At 49.9% G+C, this 17,879-nt stretch overlaps 1 protein-coding gene across 3 annotated transcripts in view; it reads left to right on the forward strand.

Annotated features, from left to right (window-relative positions):
• Positions 1-16,194, forward strand: part of LOC135912586 (uncharacterized) — a 254,346-nt gene extending 238,152 nt beyond the window's left edge. For all 3 annotated transcript variants that reach the window (XM_065445081.2, XM_065445082.2, XM_065445080.2), the window contains exon 9: positions 16,057-16,194. In XM_065445081.2, the coding sequence (XP_065301153.2) occupies positions 16,057-16,077 (21 nt within the window). In that variant the 3' untranslated portion in view covers positions 16,078-16,194. The remainder of the gene's footprint in view (positions 1-16,056) is intronic.
• Positions 16,195-17,879: the final 1,685 nt, after the last annotated feature.

The raw sequence follows: 17,879 nt of genomic DNA on the forward strand, positions 1-17,879 counted from the left end.
CCTCTGCTGCGTCGCAGGTCTGACCGCCGCCGTGGTCAGTTGCTTCGCAGCTGCTGGGGACTGAGGGCCGGGGTTTGATTGTTGTGTTCATATAGGAGGTTGTAGCCAAGTACTGCACCAGGGTGGCCAATCCTGCTCTGGTGAGGGAGTGCGTTACCGGTTCTGGTCACTGGGATCAGGCCACACTCCAGGCCTGTTTGTGCAATTTTATCAACACGCGGATTTTTTTTTTAATCCGGTGGAAAATTGCCGGCACCAGCATTCGAACCACGGACCTCCTGCACGCGAGGCGGGTGTTCTACCTCTACGCCACCACTGCAACCTGGCGTGAACCCACTATGCACCTAAGAGCGCAACAATATATATACATATATTATATGTGTGTATATATATTATATATACATATATATATATGTGTATATATATATATATATGAGTGCGCCAGATATGCCTTCTTCGTCTTTCTTTTCTCTTTCGATTGTTACACCTTCGGGTCTTGCGCAAAACCCTTCATGTAACGATATAATAATTGGAACGGTATAGTGGGTCGTCTTCTTCAGCGCTTTTGCTTGTGAATGCCTCTCGCACTCGGAGTCTGTGCCCTGCCCACACTGTCATGGCTGAGAGAGAGAGAAACAACTTTATTTGCCACTGCAGGGGGGGGGGGGGGGAGTTAGGGCAGGTAGGCCTAGTACGTCTGTGGCCCACGAGACGAGTGCCAGTTGCGTTTTCTTGTCTGCTCTTGTCAGCAGCTGGTTCCAAGTCTCCTCGGAGGGAGCTGGCAGTAATGATAGTGGGGGAGGGTTACATTCGCATCCCCAGAGTGTGTGTGCCCGAGTGGCGAACACTCCATGGTCGCACTTAGTACAGACGGAATCGTAATCCCCTCCAGTGATGAAATAAAGCATAGAATGACTGAGGATTGAATCGGTCTGCAGTCTGCGAAGCATGGTGGCTTGCGATCGTTCGAGGTCGGGGTGTGGAGGCGGGTACACGCGTCTCGTCTCCTTGTAGAAGTTGGTAATGTCAGCATAGGATTTGGGGGCCTCTGCGAGCGCACCTTGGTTCGAGGGGCCGGCCTCCCGGTTAGTTAGGCCTCGGGCTAAACGGTCTACCCCATCGTTCACAGAGTTCCCCGCGTGAGCAGGTACCCTCACTAAGCTTACAGTTCTGTTGAAAGCGCAACCGCGGAGGATGTGTGCGGCGGGGAGACAGAGTGAGTTTTTTTAAAATTTTGGATGGCTCGTTTAGAGTCACTGAGAACCGCGCTTGTGCGGGAATCCGCGATGGCTAGTGCGATCGCGACCTCTTCGGCAGCGGTGGAGGAGTGTGTGCGCACTGTAGCGGCACTGATGAGAGTGGTGGTTGGCGTCGCTACGCAGGCTACGTATGTGTTAGAGTGGCATTTCGTCGCGTCCACGTACATGGCATGTTCGTCGGCGGAGTAGGTGACGTCTAAGGCTTGTGCCTTCAGTTGGCGGCGCCTATCGTGGCGGCCGGGTGGCATATCCTTGGCCATGGGTTTGATGACCAGCCAACTGAAGACTCCAGTCGGGAGGGGAGCAGTGGGGTGGATGTTCCCTGTAGGGTTGATGTTAAGACGATTAAGAATGTAACGACCGTGTTCGGTGCGAGAAAGACGGTGTATCTGTGCAGTCTTGTGTGCCTCTATCAGCTCTGCGAGGGTGTGTATACTCCAAGCTGGAGGAGACGCTGTGTGCTGGCGGACTGGGGCAGTCCCATTGCCGCCTTGTACGCTGAGGGGATGATGCTATTTACCGCCTCTTCGTCTTTGCAGCGGAGGTGGTAATAAGGGTATGTGTAGACAATCCTACTAATGAGGTAGGCTTGTGTGAGGCGGCAGAGGTCTGTCTCCCGCATTCCCCTGCGGCGAGTGGCAATGAGGTGGATTAGGCATTTGATTTGGTGGGCTGTGGTTCGGAGACGTTGGACGGCTTCCGAGTTCTGCGTGTTGTTCTGCACCAGCATACCTAACACACGGATGGTCTGTACGGCGGCTATGGGGTGGGTGGCAATGTGGAGCGTGATCGGCTCTTGAGGGTCGGGGACGGGTCGGTGAACACGTCTTTCTCGAAGAACTAACAGTTCAGACTTGGTGAGCGAACAAACGAGACCGTTTGCCTGCACGTAAGTGTTGACGGTGTCGATTGCCTGTTGAAGTGAATCTTGTATCTCCCCGTCCGAGCCAGAATTTTTCCAGAGGGTAATATCGTCGGCGTATATTGAGTGCTTAATGTGGGCTATAGTGTCGAGAAGTGTGGGAAGGACTCGCATAGTAATGTTGAATAGGAACGGGGACAAAACAGCTCCCTGTGGTGTTCCCCTGTTTTCCGTGGTGACTTTGTCACTGCAGAGGTCTCCAATGTGGAGTTCAACGGTGCGGTTGTGAAGGAAGTTGGCAATATAGCTGTAGGGGCGAGTGCCTACATTCATCTGCGAGAGGTTAGTCAGTATAGAAGCGTGCGACACGTCGTCGAACGCTTTACTGACGTCGAGGCCGAGAATGGTGCGTGTCGCCCGGATGGGACCCGGGTCGAGTATGTCGTGTTGTATCTGCCACATGATGTCTTGGGTAGAGAGTCCAGCCCGGAACCCAAACCTGGTGGGGGGAGGGGATCCTCCTTGCCTGCGTGAGTGTGGAGTCTGTTCAGAACTACGTGCTCCATAACCTTCCCCAGGCAAGACGTGAGCGAGATGGGCCGGAGGTTGCGCAGATCGAGTTGTTTGCCTGGTTTGGGTATGATCGAAGATTACCTTGGCATGCTTCCAGGAGTCTGGAAGGCGACCTTCATGCCAATGGTGGTTGAAAAGGTCCGCAAGTGCTGCGACCGACTGGTCGTCGAGGTGGCGGAACATTTTGTTGGTGATATGGTCATCGCCGGCTGCCGCGGTAGTCTAGATGCGGTTGAGTGCGGTGCGGACTTACGACGCCATGATGTCTCTGTCCATGTCTGGGTTCTGGGAGCCTTTGTAAATTAGGGGGTGGAAATGTCGGTGGAGGTGTTTATGTATTTGTCTTTCAAGGTAGCGAGGAGTTCCTGGTTCGTGCCTGGAAATTAACGCGTGTATGACGCGGTTGAGATTCTTGTGTGATGCAGACTTGGTGTGGGTCAGATCAAGCAAGTGCTTGAGCAGAACCCACCGTCTCCTACGAGTAGAACCACGGAGAAGTGCAGTAGAACATAATGTGGGGCTAGTTGGGTCAAAGCTTTCAAAAGATGAAGCGCCAACAGAGATAGCGCACTAAGAAAAAACAACGGCGGGACATGTCTCCTGCTTCAGGAGCGCCTTGTCCTGTCATTGTTCTTTATGCCATCTTCGGCTGGTTGTTTCTGAGCGCTCTGGAGTGCTCTCGCGAGCGACGTTGTCTTCGGCTGGTTGAAAGAGGGTGTGCGCACCCTGCGTTCAGCTGGTTCTTCTCGATTGCCCTCCTCCGTCTTCGAGCACTCTGAGGTGCTCTGAGCCCTGTCGTCGGAGCAGCCGTCGAGATTGAAACTTCATCGCAACGCTGCGTCGCTGCTGCTGGCGACGGCCCACCGCAACCTAGGCAACCTAGGCCACTGCATGCTCGCGTCTCGACGAACACTCGTCCCGTCGGCGCGTCCGCCGGTCTTCCCGACAGCACCGGGAGCTTTGGATATATATATATATATATATATATATATATATATATATATATATATATATGAATGGCCAGGCTTAGCTAAGGTTCAGCCCAGGATGCGAAGCATATTCGCCTTTATTTTAACGCTGCAGCGGTAAGGAGCTCGTGTCGCAGAAAAGCCGGTGTCGTCGGCGTCGCCTCAGGCGTGCGGCGCTTGCTCAGGCCTACATTTCGTTGTCGCGCCGAACGCTGCGTTGCTCGACGCTCACCGCGTCCGATGCGGAACGCGTAGTCGCTGCGCCGTAGGAAAGCCACCTAGAAACAGTCTCTGTAGCACGCCGCAACCTTCGCTTCTCATTCCTACGACCAGCTCTGTCTCCAGGAGGCATCTCACCTCGTGAGTGTCTAGCAGAGGCAAGCGTAGCTGCTTATATACCGCCGCGACGCCGCCAGCGACGGCGCGAGTTGGAGCCCCGTTTCTCCTCTGTCGTGACGTCACGGTGTCACGTGGTCAGCCTTGAAGGCGACGCCGCGAGCGACGGCGCGAGTTGGAGCCCCGTTTCTCCTCTGTCGTGACGCCACGGTGTCACGTGATATTGAAGGCGACACCGCCGCGCCTGAGGAGCTGGGTTGACCTCTAGTAATATGCTTCGCATAAAAACATGGGATGTTGGCAATAGTCACGTGGTTTCGCATCTGCCATTTCTTCCTCCGAGGGCGAGTCGCGCGTTCGGTTCGCGCGCTTGTCCTCTACCTCAGAGCTCGGGGAACGCCGGATCAGCCCGACTCTGGTTCGGAGGATGGAGGCGACCAGTCGAAGATACCATTAGTGTGCTGTCTCTATTCGCGCTTCATGGTTTGAGGAGAAATGCTTATCTCGAGGATCGCACGCCATCGCGAGCATGATCTTTAGGGTTGCTAAGGCAACCATGGCCGTCTGTCTCGCGCTGGCCGGAGCGACGAGAGAGACGCTGATGGCGACTTCTTTTATTGTGTTGCTAGCAAGCGTTCGCAAAAGACAACGACGCGACCAGAGGCAATGGCGCCACACGTTCGACAGCAGCAAAGGAGAGTTCTGTAGGCATTTTAGTCTCTCCAAAAACACAGTGCGATGGATTTGCGGCTATCTTGAATATCTCGAACAACAAGACTTAGTAGCGTTGATACTGCGACGCATGTGCTGTGCACGCTGCGTTTTTTTTTCCTTTTTTCCCCGCGGGTTGCTTCCAGTGGTGCATCTAAAATGTAGAAGCTATTGCCGCAACTGTCAGGCAGTCGCGTCATTACCGCCGTCGCTAGGACCACAACGGTTGTGAGAAAAGAAACAGGGGGGTGAAACTTCTCTCCACGGTGCAGGAAAAACCGCAGTCAACAACGCTTCTTTGACCGCGGCAAGATTCTCGAAGTTGCGGGATGCGTGGACGGAACCCTCATCGCAATCGTCCGCGCTAAGGAGCTCCGCCCCTGAGAAACAAAAATTGGAGGACGCTTAAGCTTCGCCTTCAAGAGTGGAATGCGACAGCGTTCCCGTCGACCCACCAAGGGGTGTATAAGACTATGCGCTACGGCGCAGCGCTCACTTACGAGGCGCCCCGCATCGGACTTTGCACCCACCAATCAAGCGGTGAGCGTCGAGCAAGGCAGCCGTCGAGTTTGGCGCGCCAACAAAACGTGCGCCTGAGCAAGCGGAACGAACCAAAGAACTCGGTGTCTCGGAACGTCGTGATCGGCATGGACAGCCGGGCGGCGACGCGCCTCGCACCGGTCCCAGCATAGCCCCGATGCGCGCGTGGCGCGCCACCTGTCAGGGCAGCGCCGTACATTGCGACGGGGTCTTTTGTGTTTGCCGCAAGAGGGATCTGCGTGTGCGGAAAGCGCAGAAGAAATGTAGCGGAAACGTACTTCGCTACGCGTTTAACTGCGACTTCTGTAATTTACATGCTCATAATTACCGATAAACACATCAGAATAATTTTCTGCGGCACGCTTGTAAGGTATTCACTAGAGACGTTTTTGTCCCACTTTGAACGATCGAACTCATGGCTGAGTGGTAGCGTCTCCGCCTCACACTCGGGAAACCCTGGTTCCCTTCCCACCCAGCCCATCTTGCAAGTTGTTTTTATTTATGAATTGCCTTCTGGGGTTTTTCGGTCATGGCCAACGCCGCCGACACCAATGACACCGGCTTTTCTGCGACACGAGCTCCTTGACACTGTCGCGTTAAAATCATGTTAGAGCCGCGGCCTACACCCAGACAGGGCTGGCCGAGGGTACTGTTACAAGCCATTCCCGTACATTGAAGGTGCAAGCAAGGGGATGCAGACGATGATCGTAGAACCGCTCGTTTGGTTCTCCGCTATCTCGGCTTCTCTTGAAGATAGGATAGATATATAGGATAGACAGGAGCTGCGTGGCACCAACTCGGTACAACGGAGCTTCGCAGCAGGCAACATTCAATTCTCCCCGCAATCACAGAAGAGACTGATCCCGCTTCAATAGTGGCAACGTCAACGGTTGTCGGTTCCCAGCCGAGAGACCCAGGTACGTTTTGTGGAATTTATGATGACGACATTGAAGAGTGGTTGGCGATGCGATGATATCGTCATGTTGGCCATCATCCTATCTTATCTTCAAGAGACAGCGAGGGTCTGCTTCCAGAACAGTGAAGAGTAAATTGGAATCGGGGATACCTGCAAGGAAAACATGCGCGCTCTGTTTGGCAAGCTGCTAGTTGGAGGATCGCTGCAAAGAAGGAGCTAGCATCACGTGCCCAAACATCGACGGAAACCTACCGGTCTTACATAGAGGATGTGTTGGCCCTTTGCTGCAAAGCGGATGACGGTATGGCGGAGTCGGAGAAAGTGGGACACTTACTCAAATTGATGCCTTCAATCTGTTAATATGCAATGACTGTGACACGATGGAAGCTATCATTGATGAGTGCAAGCATTTCGAGGTCGCCAAAAGTCGCGCCTCAGTTCACTCGACTTCGCCACACGGCAGCAACCGCGTTGTGCGAAGACGCATCTGAGTCACAGCTGCCGCTAACCGCAGAACACGTGACGAAGATCATATGGCGTGAACTTAAGGCTATGTCTCCTGTTTCCCGGTGCCGCCGTGCCTGTGAGTCCAGCGCTACCGTGATTCCCCTTGTCCAGGCCGTCGTTCGCCAGGAACTATCCAGTGCTGGCCTGGGCTCTGTGTGCGCCATCGTTCCCTCCCACCCAACTGAACGTTTACTAGGTTGCTAAGCTTGCCATCGGCCATACCACGCTTAATACGCCGGTTCTCACCCGAGCCCCGAAGGTTGCTAAGCTCAAGGCACGAGGCAACGTCTCCGCAATCCGGCCGAGTGGAGGACTGCTGATGACCGGCCCATCTGCTTTAACTGTCGTCGGATTGGTCAAGTCACCCGCTATTGCAATAATGGGTGGCCTTGGCCCCATGCGCCCTACGCACTTAATCGTCGCCCTCAGACCATTCCTTCTGTTTCCACTCTTACCGCGAATCCAATTAGACCAACGGTGATGATACTCCGGCCATGTCGCACCGTCGTTCACCATCTCCGTGCGGTCACCAGTCCCGTTCGCCCTTGTCCCATCGGCCGACATTTCGCAACCAACAGTTCCGCCGCTCTCCGTCGCCAATTGGACGCCTGCCTCCGGAAAACTTGACAATGCAACTACCAGGGGTGAAGCTGCATTGACGACCCGCCTGCGAAATCCTCTGACCACACTGCCGACAAGGCGCAACTTATTTGACGTTAAGGTGGACGCTACAGTTGTCACTGCTCTCGTCCCCATGGGGGCACATATGTTATTAATGCATTCGGAGCTTCAACATCGAATCAAGAAGGTCCACACTCTACCCTTGTTATCGATCATCAGAGTCGCCGACGGGGAAACGCTTCCCGTCCTTGGTACGTGCTCCGCCCAAAGAAGTTTTGCCGGCTGCTGTACGACTCCAGTAATTTCTGCGCTCGAGCACTGTTCCCACCAACTCATCCTAGACATGGTACTTCTGTCTGGCCACTCCGCCCTTATTAATTGGGGAACAGGATCACTTCATCTTGACCTGCTTCACTATGGTCAATCGCGTTTATGTTCCGTGGTTTACACCAGTGTGGAACCACGATCCATTACGTACGTCAGCCTAATGTCTCTCCGTTATATTCCTGACGGTTATTACGTCCTTAGTGCCATTTTTCACGTTTTATTCACCAAAAATGTCGCTGTTCTCGATACCATTCTCACTGTTTCTAATAACCGTGTGTCCCTTCTCACTTTCAATTTCAGCTGGTGCACGCAACTTATCCCAAATGGCATGACTCTGGCCAACGTCTCTTCTGTGGATGAGCATGCGGTTTCTGCATTAGTTGCCGGCGATCCTTCGCTCCACGCTGCATTCCCCACCACAAGCCGTACAGCCCATCATGATACTACCAAGATGATCACGCCTGGCCTCCTTCCAACACAGGCTGCCGATATCAGGCACATGTTGATGCCTTATCGCGAGATCTATGACTTTGATGACCGCCCTTTGGACGAGACATCTGTCGCCACTCACCGTATCCATATTGTAGACGCCAGCCCCATCAGACGACGTCCTTATCATGTTTCCCATGTTTAACGGCAAGTAATTAAGCGCGAGGTCGAAAGAATGCTCGCCAAAGATATCATTGAACCTTCCTGCAGTCCCTGGCGACACCCGTCGTGATGGTAAAGAAGAACGGTAGCTGGCGTTGCTGTGTATACTACCGTCACTTGAACAATGTCACGAAAACAGACGTCTACCCTCTGCCGAGAATTGATGCGGCTCTCGACTATCTCGACATATATCTCCTCCATCGATCTACAATCTGGATACTAGCAGATTTCTGTAGATGACCTGTACCGCGAAAAGACCGAGTTCGTTACACGGGATGGGCATTTTCTGTTTAAAGTGATGCCATTTGGCTTGTGGAATTCCCCAGCAATGTTTGAAAGACTGATGGATTCTCTTCGTCACGGCTACAAATGGTCCAGATGCCTTTGTTATATAGATGACGTCATCATTTCTTCTCCGACATATGACAGCCATCTAACAAGCCTGTCGGTAGTTCATGTTTTGCGGCAAGCAGGCTTGCAGCTAAATTCTTCAAAATGCACTTTTGGCCGTCGTCAAATCATTATGGTAGGCCACCTTGTCAGTGCTCGTCGTGTAGAGTCTGATCCCGACAAAATTCGTTTTGTGAAAAACTTCCCAGTACCGCGATCGGCCAAGGACGTCTGGAGCTTGGTAGACTGATGTTCCTAGTTTCGACGCTTCGTCCAGAATTTAGCCCACACTGCCCACCCCTTAACGCAGCTGCTGAACAAGGACATGTTTTCGTGGGGTCCTGTTCAAGCTGATGTCTTTCGCGCACTCACTAGATTCCTTCTCACCCCACCAATGTTAGCCCATATTGACCCGTCCACGGCCACTGAAGTATGCACCGACACCAGCGGACACGGCTTCGGCGCTGTCCTTGGCCAGAGGCAATAAGGACAAGACCGCGTCATCGCCTATGCTAGTCGACTCCTCTCCCCTTCAGAGGTCAAGTTTTCGATCACTAAACGGAAATGCCTCGCTTTAGTTTGGGCGGTCGCAAAATCTCAACCATACTTGTTGGGCCACGCGTTTTCGGTCATCACAGACTACCATGCACTATGCTGCTTGTCGTAGTTTAAAGGCCCCAGTGGATGAATTGGTCACTGGGCATTGAAGCTTCAGGAGTATACCTTTGATGCCAATTACAAGTCCGGCCGAATGCACCGGGATGCGGACTACCTCTCCTGTCACCTCGTGGATCTTCCCGACCACGCTGCCAATGATAACGACGCGTGTTTCCTCGCCTCCACTGACTTCAGCGATATCAAGAAGGCACAGCTGAAAGATATTTACTTGCGCTCCATAATCCAGCAGCTACGCTCTCACCAATCCAACCCATATCTGCACCTGCTCTTGCTGCGTGATGGTACTTTATACTGACGCAATACTAAATCCGACGGCTCAAGCTTTCTGCTTGTACTTCCTACATCTCTCCATTCTACTGCGCTCCAGTAGCTAAACAATACCCCAACCGGCGGACAGCTCGGAGTGTCCCATACCAACACCTCCTTTACTAGATGCCTGCCGCGTGAGCCGAGACGCTGGTTCCTGCCCCTCTCCTCTTTACTTTTCCCAATCCGGGTTAACCCGGGTCGGCTGCGTGCACTAGCTGCGGTGGCCGCTGCAACCCTAAATCACGTAGCCCAGCCTCCGAGATTTTAGCGGCGTCTGTTGTGATCCCGGAGGCAGGACCCACAATCTCTCGTCAAGCGATTGGCCGACCACGCGCCAGCCTAGTAATCGTCACTTCCTCCGCAACAGCAAGTGGGTCGGCTGCGAGCGCCGTCTCTCCGCCACTACCCTGAACTACGGGAACCTCCGCTCCAACGGGAAGACTAGCGACGCGGCAGGCATGTAGTAAAGGAGGAATTGCCCATACATACGACCGGGTGCGGCGTCGGTTTTCCTGGCCAGGCCTGTTCCTAGCCAGGACTGTTTTGTACGTCGATATGTTGCTGCTTGCGACTCCTGCCAGTGCCGCCAGCGCCCGTCCTTGTTGCCCGCAGGTCCACTTCAGCCTATCGAAATCCCAACTGTCCCGTTTTATCGCGTGGGCCTTGATCTGGTTGGACCATTTCCGACATCTTCTGCTGGGAACAAGTGGATTGCCGTGGCCACTGACTACACCACGCGGTATGCGATCATGCGGGCACTGCCAACAAGCTGTGGCACTGACGTCGCGGACTTTCTGCTTCATGATTGCATTCTCCAACATGGCGCGTCATGACAGCTGCTGACCCATCGCGGTCGTTCGTTTCTTTCGAAAGCCGTCGACGACATCCTTCGTTCGTATTCCACACATCACAAGCTAACCACAGCTTACTATTCACAAACACATGGACTTACCGAACGTCTTAATCTCACGCTGACCACGATGCTCTCTACGTACACATCCGCAGATCATCATGAACGGGACAGCACCTTGCCTTTTGTGGCGTTTGCGTACAACTCCTCCCGCCGCACAACCGCCGGCTGTTTTCTTTTCTACCTGTTGTTTGGCCGCCACCCAACGCTTCCCTTTGCGACTCTTGTGCCATCAGATAGATACCTACCTTCCTACGCAGTACGTCAACGATGCTGCTGCTCTCACTCAAACAGCTCACCAGATTACACGGGATCGTCTCTCTGTCTCGCAGATATTCCAAATGGCCCGCTATGACAGCACCACAATCCAGTTCACCTCTCTCCACGCTCTTTAGTCCTTTGGACGCCATGACGCCACGTGGACTTGTCTACGAAGCTTCTGTCTCGCTACTCTGGCCCTTATACGGTTCTCCGCTAGCTCAATGAAGTCACATACGAGATCGTCCCAATGGAGGGTAGCTCTTCATTGTCCGTACCACCTAGTGATATCGCAGGCGTCGACCGTTTGAAGACTCACTTCCCCGACAACAATCCGTCTGTTTCGTAAGCGCCGAGATGGCGCTCCAGCCAGCGGGGGTCATTGGGTGCGATCCTTACGTTGTAGAAGCCGCAAGCAAGGGGGCGAAGACGGGGGTCGAAGAAGTGCTCGCGTTGTTTTGTATCCGCCATCTCGGCTTCTCTCTGTACATTTTACCTAAATACATTTTCCCCTTTGTATTGCCTAGTATTAACCCCCACACAATACTTCGCAATTTTATCATGATACGATACAAGATACTCTGGAAACAGGTATTTGTGATACAGTTAAAAGACACTTTACACAGTACGGTACTTTCCATTTTTATCTTAAGACACTTCGATATATCCGCAAATTTTCTATTTCAGATCTATATAATGTAGCTGCAAACACGTATGCACAAAAAAATGTTTGCTTGCAAATTTCTTAACTCCAATCAGCCTTAATAAAAGGAAAATGAGACATCCCGCCAAACATAGCAAATTGCTACAGAGGAAACTCATGTGGGTTTCTCGAAAGAAAAGCCTCCCAGTTGAAGAAAAATTTGTCCTGGTCTGGGACTCGAACCCGGATTCGCCGCCTTTCCGGAGAAGCCGCTCTACCATCTGAGCTAACCAGGCGGCTAGCAGATGGCAGGACGAAGTCAAATTTGTCAACAACACGAAGGAAAGAAAACAGTTCCACGTAATAGTTCTGCGGAAGCCCGCAACCTTATTCCATTTGAATGAACTATCTGTTTGAATCTCCAGATTTTTATCTCTCGTGCTCCACGTATAATAGTTTCATTTCAAAGCAATGTGTGAAAGTTACTAGACGCAAGGTTAACCCATTCTCTCATTCTTCAGGTTTCGTACGAACGCACCAAAGAAGAGCTACTTCAATAACAACAATATAGTGGCATCAGAATTTCAGCGAAAGACGCCGCACGCATTGGCGTACGCAGCACAGTCCAGTGGCTAGGAGCGAGTGTCATGGCACCGACACACCAAAAATAAGAAATCAAGAAAACAAAAGGTCGGCTTTACGCGTACGTTCGCGCGCTTACTTTTGTCGAGACGGCGCGACCGCCACATGTGAGCCTACTTCACCAATAGGGACGGGCACACCACATCGACTGCCCTCGCTGAAGGGCTCTGGCGGAAAGATAAAAGAGTGTCGTTGCCTTTAGTTTTATTTAGGTGGTTTAGTGGCCGTAGTATCAGCTAGTATCAGCAAGATCTTGTATCTTAATGTACACAATACATGCTTTCATGTATCGGAAATACAGATACTGATACACGTTTTGCCAGACATATTTATTTATTTATTCAATTCTAAAATACCTTACAAGGCCCCTACATGGGCATTGAGTAAGGGGGGCATAGAATCAAGTACATACAATCTAGCAACAATATTAATAAAAAAAAACACCAGTTAATTGCACTGCATAAAAGTCACAGAAACATATTAGCTGCATAAAGCTGCATATGAATGCAATAAAAAGGAACTCTATAAGTCTGTAACAAGCGTATGAGAGTGCAAGAAAAAGGTACAAAAGATAAAACAGAACAGTGAGTGTGATATTAATGGTTAACAAGGGTTAAGCGAGTTGAGTGAGCGCTTGAACATTTCACGGTCAGTTTCCGCAACTATGCGGTCGGGGAGGTTGTTCCAGAGCCGAATGGCACGTGGGATTGCAGATGAATTAAGTGCTTCTGTTTTGCCATAGATGCGCGTGAAGCTATAATGATTGTGTAATCTGCGCGACGTGTACGATGGCGTTTCTAAGTGCAGAGAGCGTTTGTTAGTGTGGTGGGCGTATTTATGGAATAATGACAACAGCGCTATGTCGCGACGATTACTTAGCAGCTGAAGTGAAAGGAGAATCTTTATTGGAGTTACGCTAGAACGGAAGCCATAATTCCGAGAAGTGAAATGTGCGGACCTATTTTGGATTAATTTTGGATTGATATTATGGATGATAATTAAGTAATTTTGGTGGGGAGACCAGACTGGAGCGGCGAACTCAAGTCGAGGGCGAACAAATGTTTGAAATGCCAGTTTGCCTGTAAGTGGAGGCGAGTTCCGAAAGTTACGTCGCAGGTAACCCAGAGAACGAGAAGCACTGGCACATTTGGTGGTAATGTGAGAAGTCTAGGAGCGGTTTGTTGAAAGATTTACGCATAGATATTTAAATGATGAGGTCCAAGATAATGGGACATTTTTTATACATTAGGAATAGTGCAAGTTAGTGCATTTACGGGTGAAGGACATCACTTTACATTTTGATGAATTTAGAGTCATTATCCAAGTGTCACACCAAATAATAATTTGGTTAAGATCATTTTGGAGGATCAGCTGGTCATTGGATGTGTTCATAGAACGATAGATAATGCAGTCGTCAGCGAAAATGCGCATGCATGATGATAAGTTATTGGGTATGTCATTAGAGTATATCAGAAAGAGTAAGGGACCTAGAACGCTTCCTTGTCGTACACCGTATGGAACATGTGAAAGGGGCGAGGAGAAGCTGTTAGCGACAATAAACTGCTGCCTGTTAAAAAGAAAATTTCGAAGCCAGGATAGAGTTAGTGAATCATATTTAATGATGATAACTTGAAAAACAGGCGACAATGAGCTACGCGGTCAAAAGCTTTAGAAAAATCCAGAAAGATGCTGTGAGTTTGAAGGTTTGAGTCTATGCTAAAATGTAAATCTGTCATAAATTAAAGCAATTGCGTTTCGCACGACAAACTTCTCCTGAAACCATGTTTATTATGAAAAAAGAAGTTCGATTCGAGATGGTAAACATGAGATGCAATAATATGTTCCATCATTTTACAGCATATGCACGTTAGTGATATCTGTCGGTAGTTCTCAGCCAAGTTTATGGCTGAGAACTACCGATGAGAACTATATCATGATACAGACACAAGATACTCAAAGAGCACCTAAGATAGTATCTAAGATGCATGTCTATTCGATACTGCCCAGCACTGCACCCAGAGAAACGCTTTGATTGCTTAATGTATGACGCACGACATAGCGCAAAAAAACGCACGTAAATTTAAACCCCCAGCTGTCCGCGTCGGAAGCTCACAGTTACTACTGGAAATTAAATGTGAAAGCTTTGAATACAAGCCAATATATTTTATGGAACTAGCACCATCCTTGAATTACTACATCGTCCCGAAAACGCAAACGAAATGATGACATAACCTTGCGGCAGAACGCCGCTCCTTCATTGGTCTCCCTCACGCCGCGACGTTCCTCTTTCTCCAACTGTCGGGAAGACGTAACAGCCATAGCGAACCGCGTCCAAAATGAATCGTTACGTATTTCGGCCCCTGGCCGCGAAAGCCGCATTTCGAAGGGGTAAACTGCAATACCACGTGCCGTTCATGTGCTATAATTAACCCAAGCTGGTTAGAATTATTTCAATGTCCACTAGTAAGGCATGACTCATAACCACGTCCTAGTTTTTGCACGTAAAACGTCAGAATTTGAGTTTTAGCCGCTCTAACAGACGCAGTTCAGAGAACTGCAATATCTATTCTCGATGCCCAGTTATAGATTTCTAAACACTCTGGACAAGTTGTTTTAATGACTTAGCCTTAGAACTGTCAAAGTGGTAAAAGTGTATGCGCGTGTAGTGTGGGGCGCCGGTGACGTGGTAGAGGTAAAGCGATAATGAGAGAAATTAAACGAGCGTGTATGTGCATGCACATCTATACATAGTACAATTGACGATGGTGTGCTTCGTTCCTCGAAGCGCCGGGACGTGCATCGAGTGAGTTCCTCAAGAGCTCCTTGCAAGAGAGTGAACGTGGTTTGAATCATGGATCCGGGACCCCAGAGAGGTGCGAAGTAATGCTGATGCATTTTTCTCGCATTAACGTTACCGCGACATTTAAACTTTCGTGACTTTTCAAATTCTATTAGGCATTTTCAGGTTGTACGTCAATACTGGGCTCAAATTTCACTGTTACTCAATAAAATTTGTGTTACATGATTTTGGCTTCTAGCGCGAAGTGAAGCACGGACACAGAAAGGAGCAGACAGGACGAGCGCTAACTCTCAACTAAATTTTTATTGAAACGAAGAACATATATATAGGTGATTGCAAAAACCGTAGCATCAGAACATGACAATGTAAAAGCATCAGTTAAACATGTCAGTGGGTATGGAAGTCAAAGAGCAAAAATTATTTCAGATTAGTACACGTATTGCGAAGGTACTGGAATTCGCAATCTTTCGATTGTGGATGCAAACCTTTCTTTAAAGACACAAAAATTCTTTCTAGACACAGATGCCAAACCACGAGGGAAATTATCGAGGCTTTCCACATAAAAAGATTAGGAGACACTTGCGTCAGTCATGCTTCGTTGTCTCTGTTAGATTGCGAATTCCAGTACCTTCGCAATACGTGTACTAATCTGAAATAATTTTTGTTCTTTGACTTCCATACCCACTGACATGTTTAACTGATGCTTTTACATTGTCATGTTCTGATGCTACGGTTTTTGCAATCACCTATATATATGTTCTTCGTTTCAATAAAAATTTAGTTGAGAGTTAGCGCTCGTCCTGTCTGCTCCTTTCTGTGTCCGTGTTTCACTTCGCGCTAGAAGCCAAAATCATGTTACCGTACCAACTCGCCCAACTGTCTATCCTTTTGCAAAATTTGTGTTTCTGTGCAAAATCCAACAACTTTATTTCGTATTAGTTCATTGGTTTTCCCCTAATATCATTTCTGCGTTATACATGAATTTGAACAAAGGAGTTAGTGTTGGTCCGGAACTAAAGCTTCCCTTTATAAAAAAGTGAACCGAAAAAATATTGCGTGGCCTCTCATTTCACTTCAGTCTTTTTAATTGTAAGATAAATGTTTGTGGTGGAGGAATCCACGCTGTGTTTCTTACATTCGGTTTATTATTTTCAGCGTTCTGGTCTTCAGGAGTAAGCGTGTATCGCAATAGCAGGGAGCAGCATTTGCAAAACTGTCAATCCTGGACCCCTTATGATTTCATAATTTGCCGTAATAAACTATTCGAATCCTAATAAAGTTGGCTTATCTGAAAAAAAATGTATTTGTTTTGCTTCACAGTTTTCTTACACGAGAAGAAAAGGAAGGAAGGAAGGAAAAAGTGGAGAAGGAAGGCAGGGAGGTTAACCAGTTTCGCTTAACCGGTTGGCTACCCTACACATGGGAGCGGGATGGGGGAGATGAAAGATGGGAGGAGAGAGAGAGAGAGAGCACATAACACAGCGAACACATCGTCAGTTACAGTCCGTCACTCTTGCGCAGTACGCGATATCACTGTCACAGCCGCTTGTCCAAGCCCGTATCCTTCAAAAACCGAAGTAGTCCCTTCGTCGCCTTCAGCTGCGATGTCTTCTGTCGGCGATGTGTGAGAATGGTTGTAACTGACAATGGTCTATTGTCCAGGTGCGCTAGAACAGATGCCATGGACTGTCTCTGAACATTATATTCAGGACAGTCGCACAGAATGTGTTCCAGCGTCTCCTCGCAAAGACAGGCATTGCAGAGAGCGTTATCGGCCATTCCAATGCGAAACGAGTAGGATTTCGTGAAGGCCACCCCTAGCCATAAGCGATAAAGCAGGGTGGCCTCACTTCGGCGGAGTCCAGTTGGCATACAGAGACGCATCAATGAGGGCAGGTCGTGTTGATGATTGCTGCGGTTGGTCTGGCTGCTTGGTGTGCACCATAGAGAGAGCGTGATCTCCCGTGCAAGCACTTGAAGTCTGCTGGCTGCGTCGGACCGCGAATGTGGTATGGCCTCTTCCTGTGTGTCTTCAAAAGCTGTCCGAGCGGCTTTATCAGCGTCTTCATTTCCTATGACGCCGCAGTGACTTGGCAGCCACTGAAACGTCACGTGATGTCCTTTCTCATGTGATGTATGAAGCAGGCATCTAATATCGAGCACGAGCTGTTCGAATGGCCCGCGACGCAGAGCTGATAGCACAGATTGGAGGGCTGCCTTTGAGTCACTGAAAATTGACCATTGTCGAGGTGGTTCGCGATTGACGAAACTAAGAGCAGCGCGAAGAGCAGCTAGTTCCGCAGATGTAGATGTCGTTGGATGGTCAGTCCTAAAGCTGATGGTAATACCTCTTGCTGGGACGACCACAGCACCGGACGAACACTGGATGTTTGTGGAACCATCTGTATAAATATGTGCACTCTCCGCGTACCTCTCGTGCAGTAGAAGCAGAGACAGTTGTTTGAGCACAGGCGACGACAGCTCAGACTTTTTCCCAATTCCTGGTACGCTGAGATGGACTGTGGGGCTGACAAGGCACCAAGGGGGTATCGGTGGCTTAGATGGAGCGGTGAAGCCCGAGGGAAGTTTGTCGTTGTACTTGGCGATAGTTTTCGAGAATGATGCTTGGTGCCTGTCTGAAGGTAGTGTTGCAAGGTGGTGATAGGGGGCACGTGCAAAATGTCTTATATGCGTTCTCAGGGCTTCCACCGTGATGTGAGTTTGCATTGGATGGTCCCGAGCAATCGCAATAGTTGCCTCAGTTGACGTGCATCTGGGCAAACCAAGACAAACTCTGAGTGCTTGAGCTTGTGCTGCCTGCAGAACACGAATATTTGTCTTGCAGGTGTTGGTCAGTACAGGTAGACTGTATCTTAAGAAACCGAGGAAGAGAGCTCTGTAGAGTCTCAGCATTGCGTCTACTGACATCCCCCACGTCTTTCCTGTCAAGTATTTAAACAACTGGGAGGTTGCTGTCA

Source organism: Dermacentor albipictus, chromosome 9, assembly GCF_038994185.2.
Source record: "Dermacentor albipictus isolate Rhodes 1998 colony chromosome 9, USDA_Dalb.pri_finalv2, whole genome shotgun sequence".
Lineage (NCBI taxonomy): Eukaryota > Metazoa > Arthropoda > Arachnida > Ixodida > Ixodidae > Dermacentor > Dermacentor albipictus.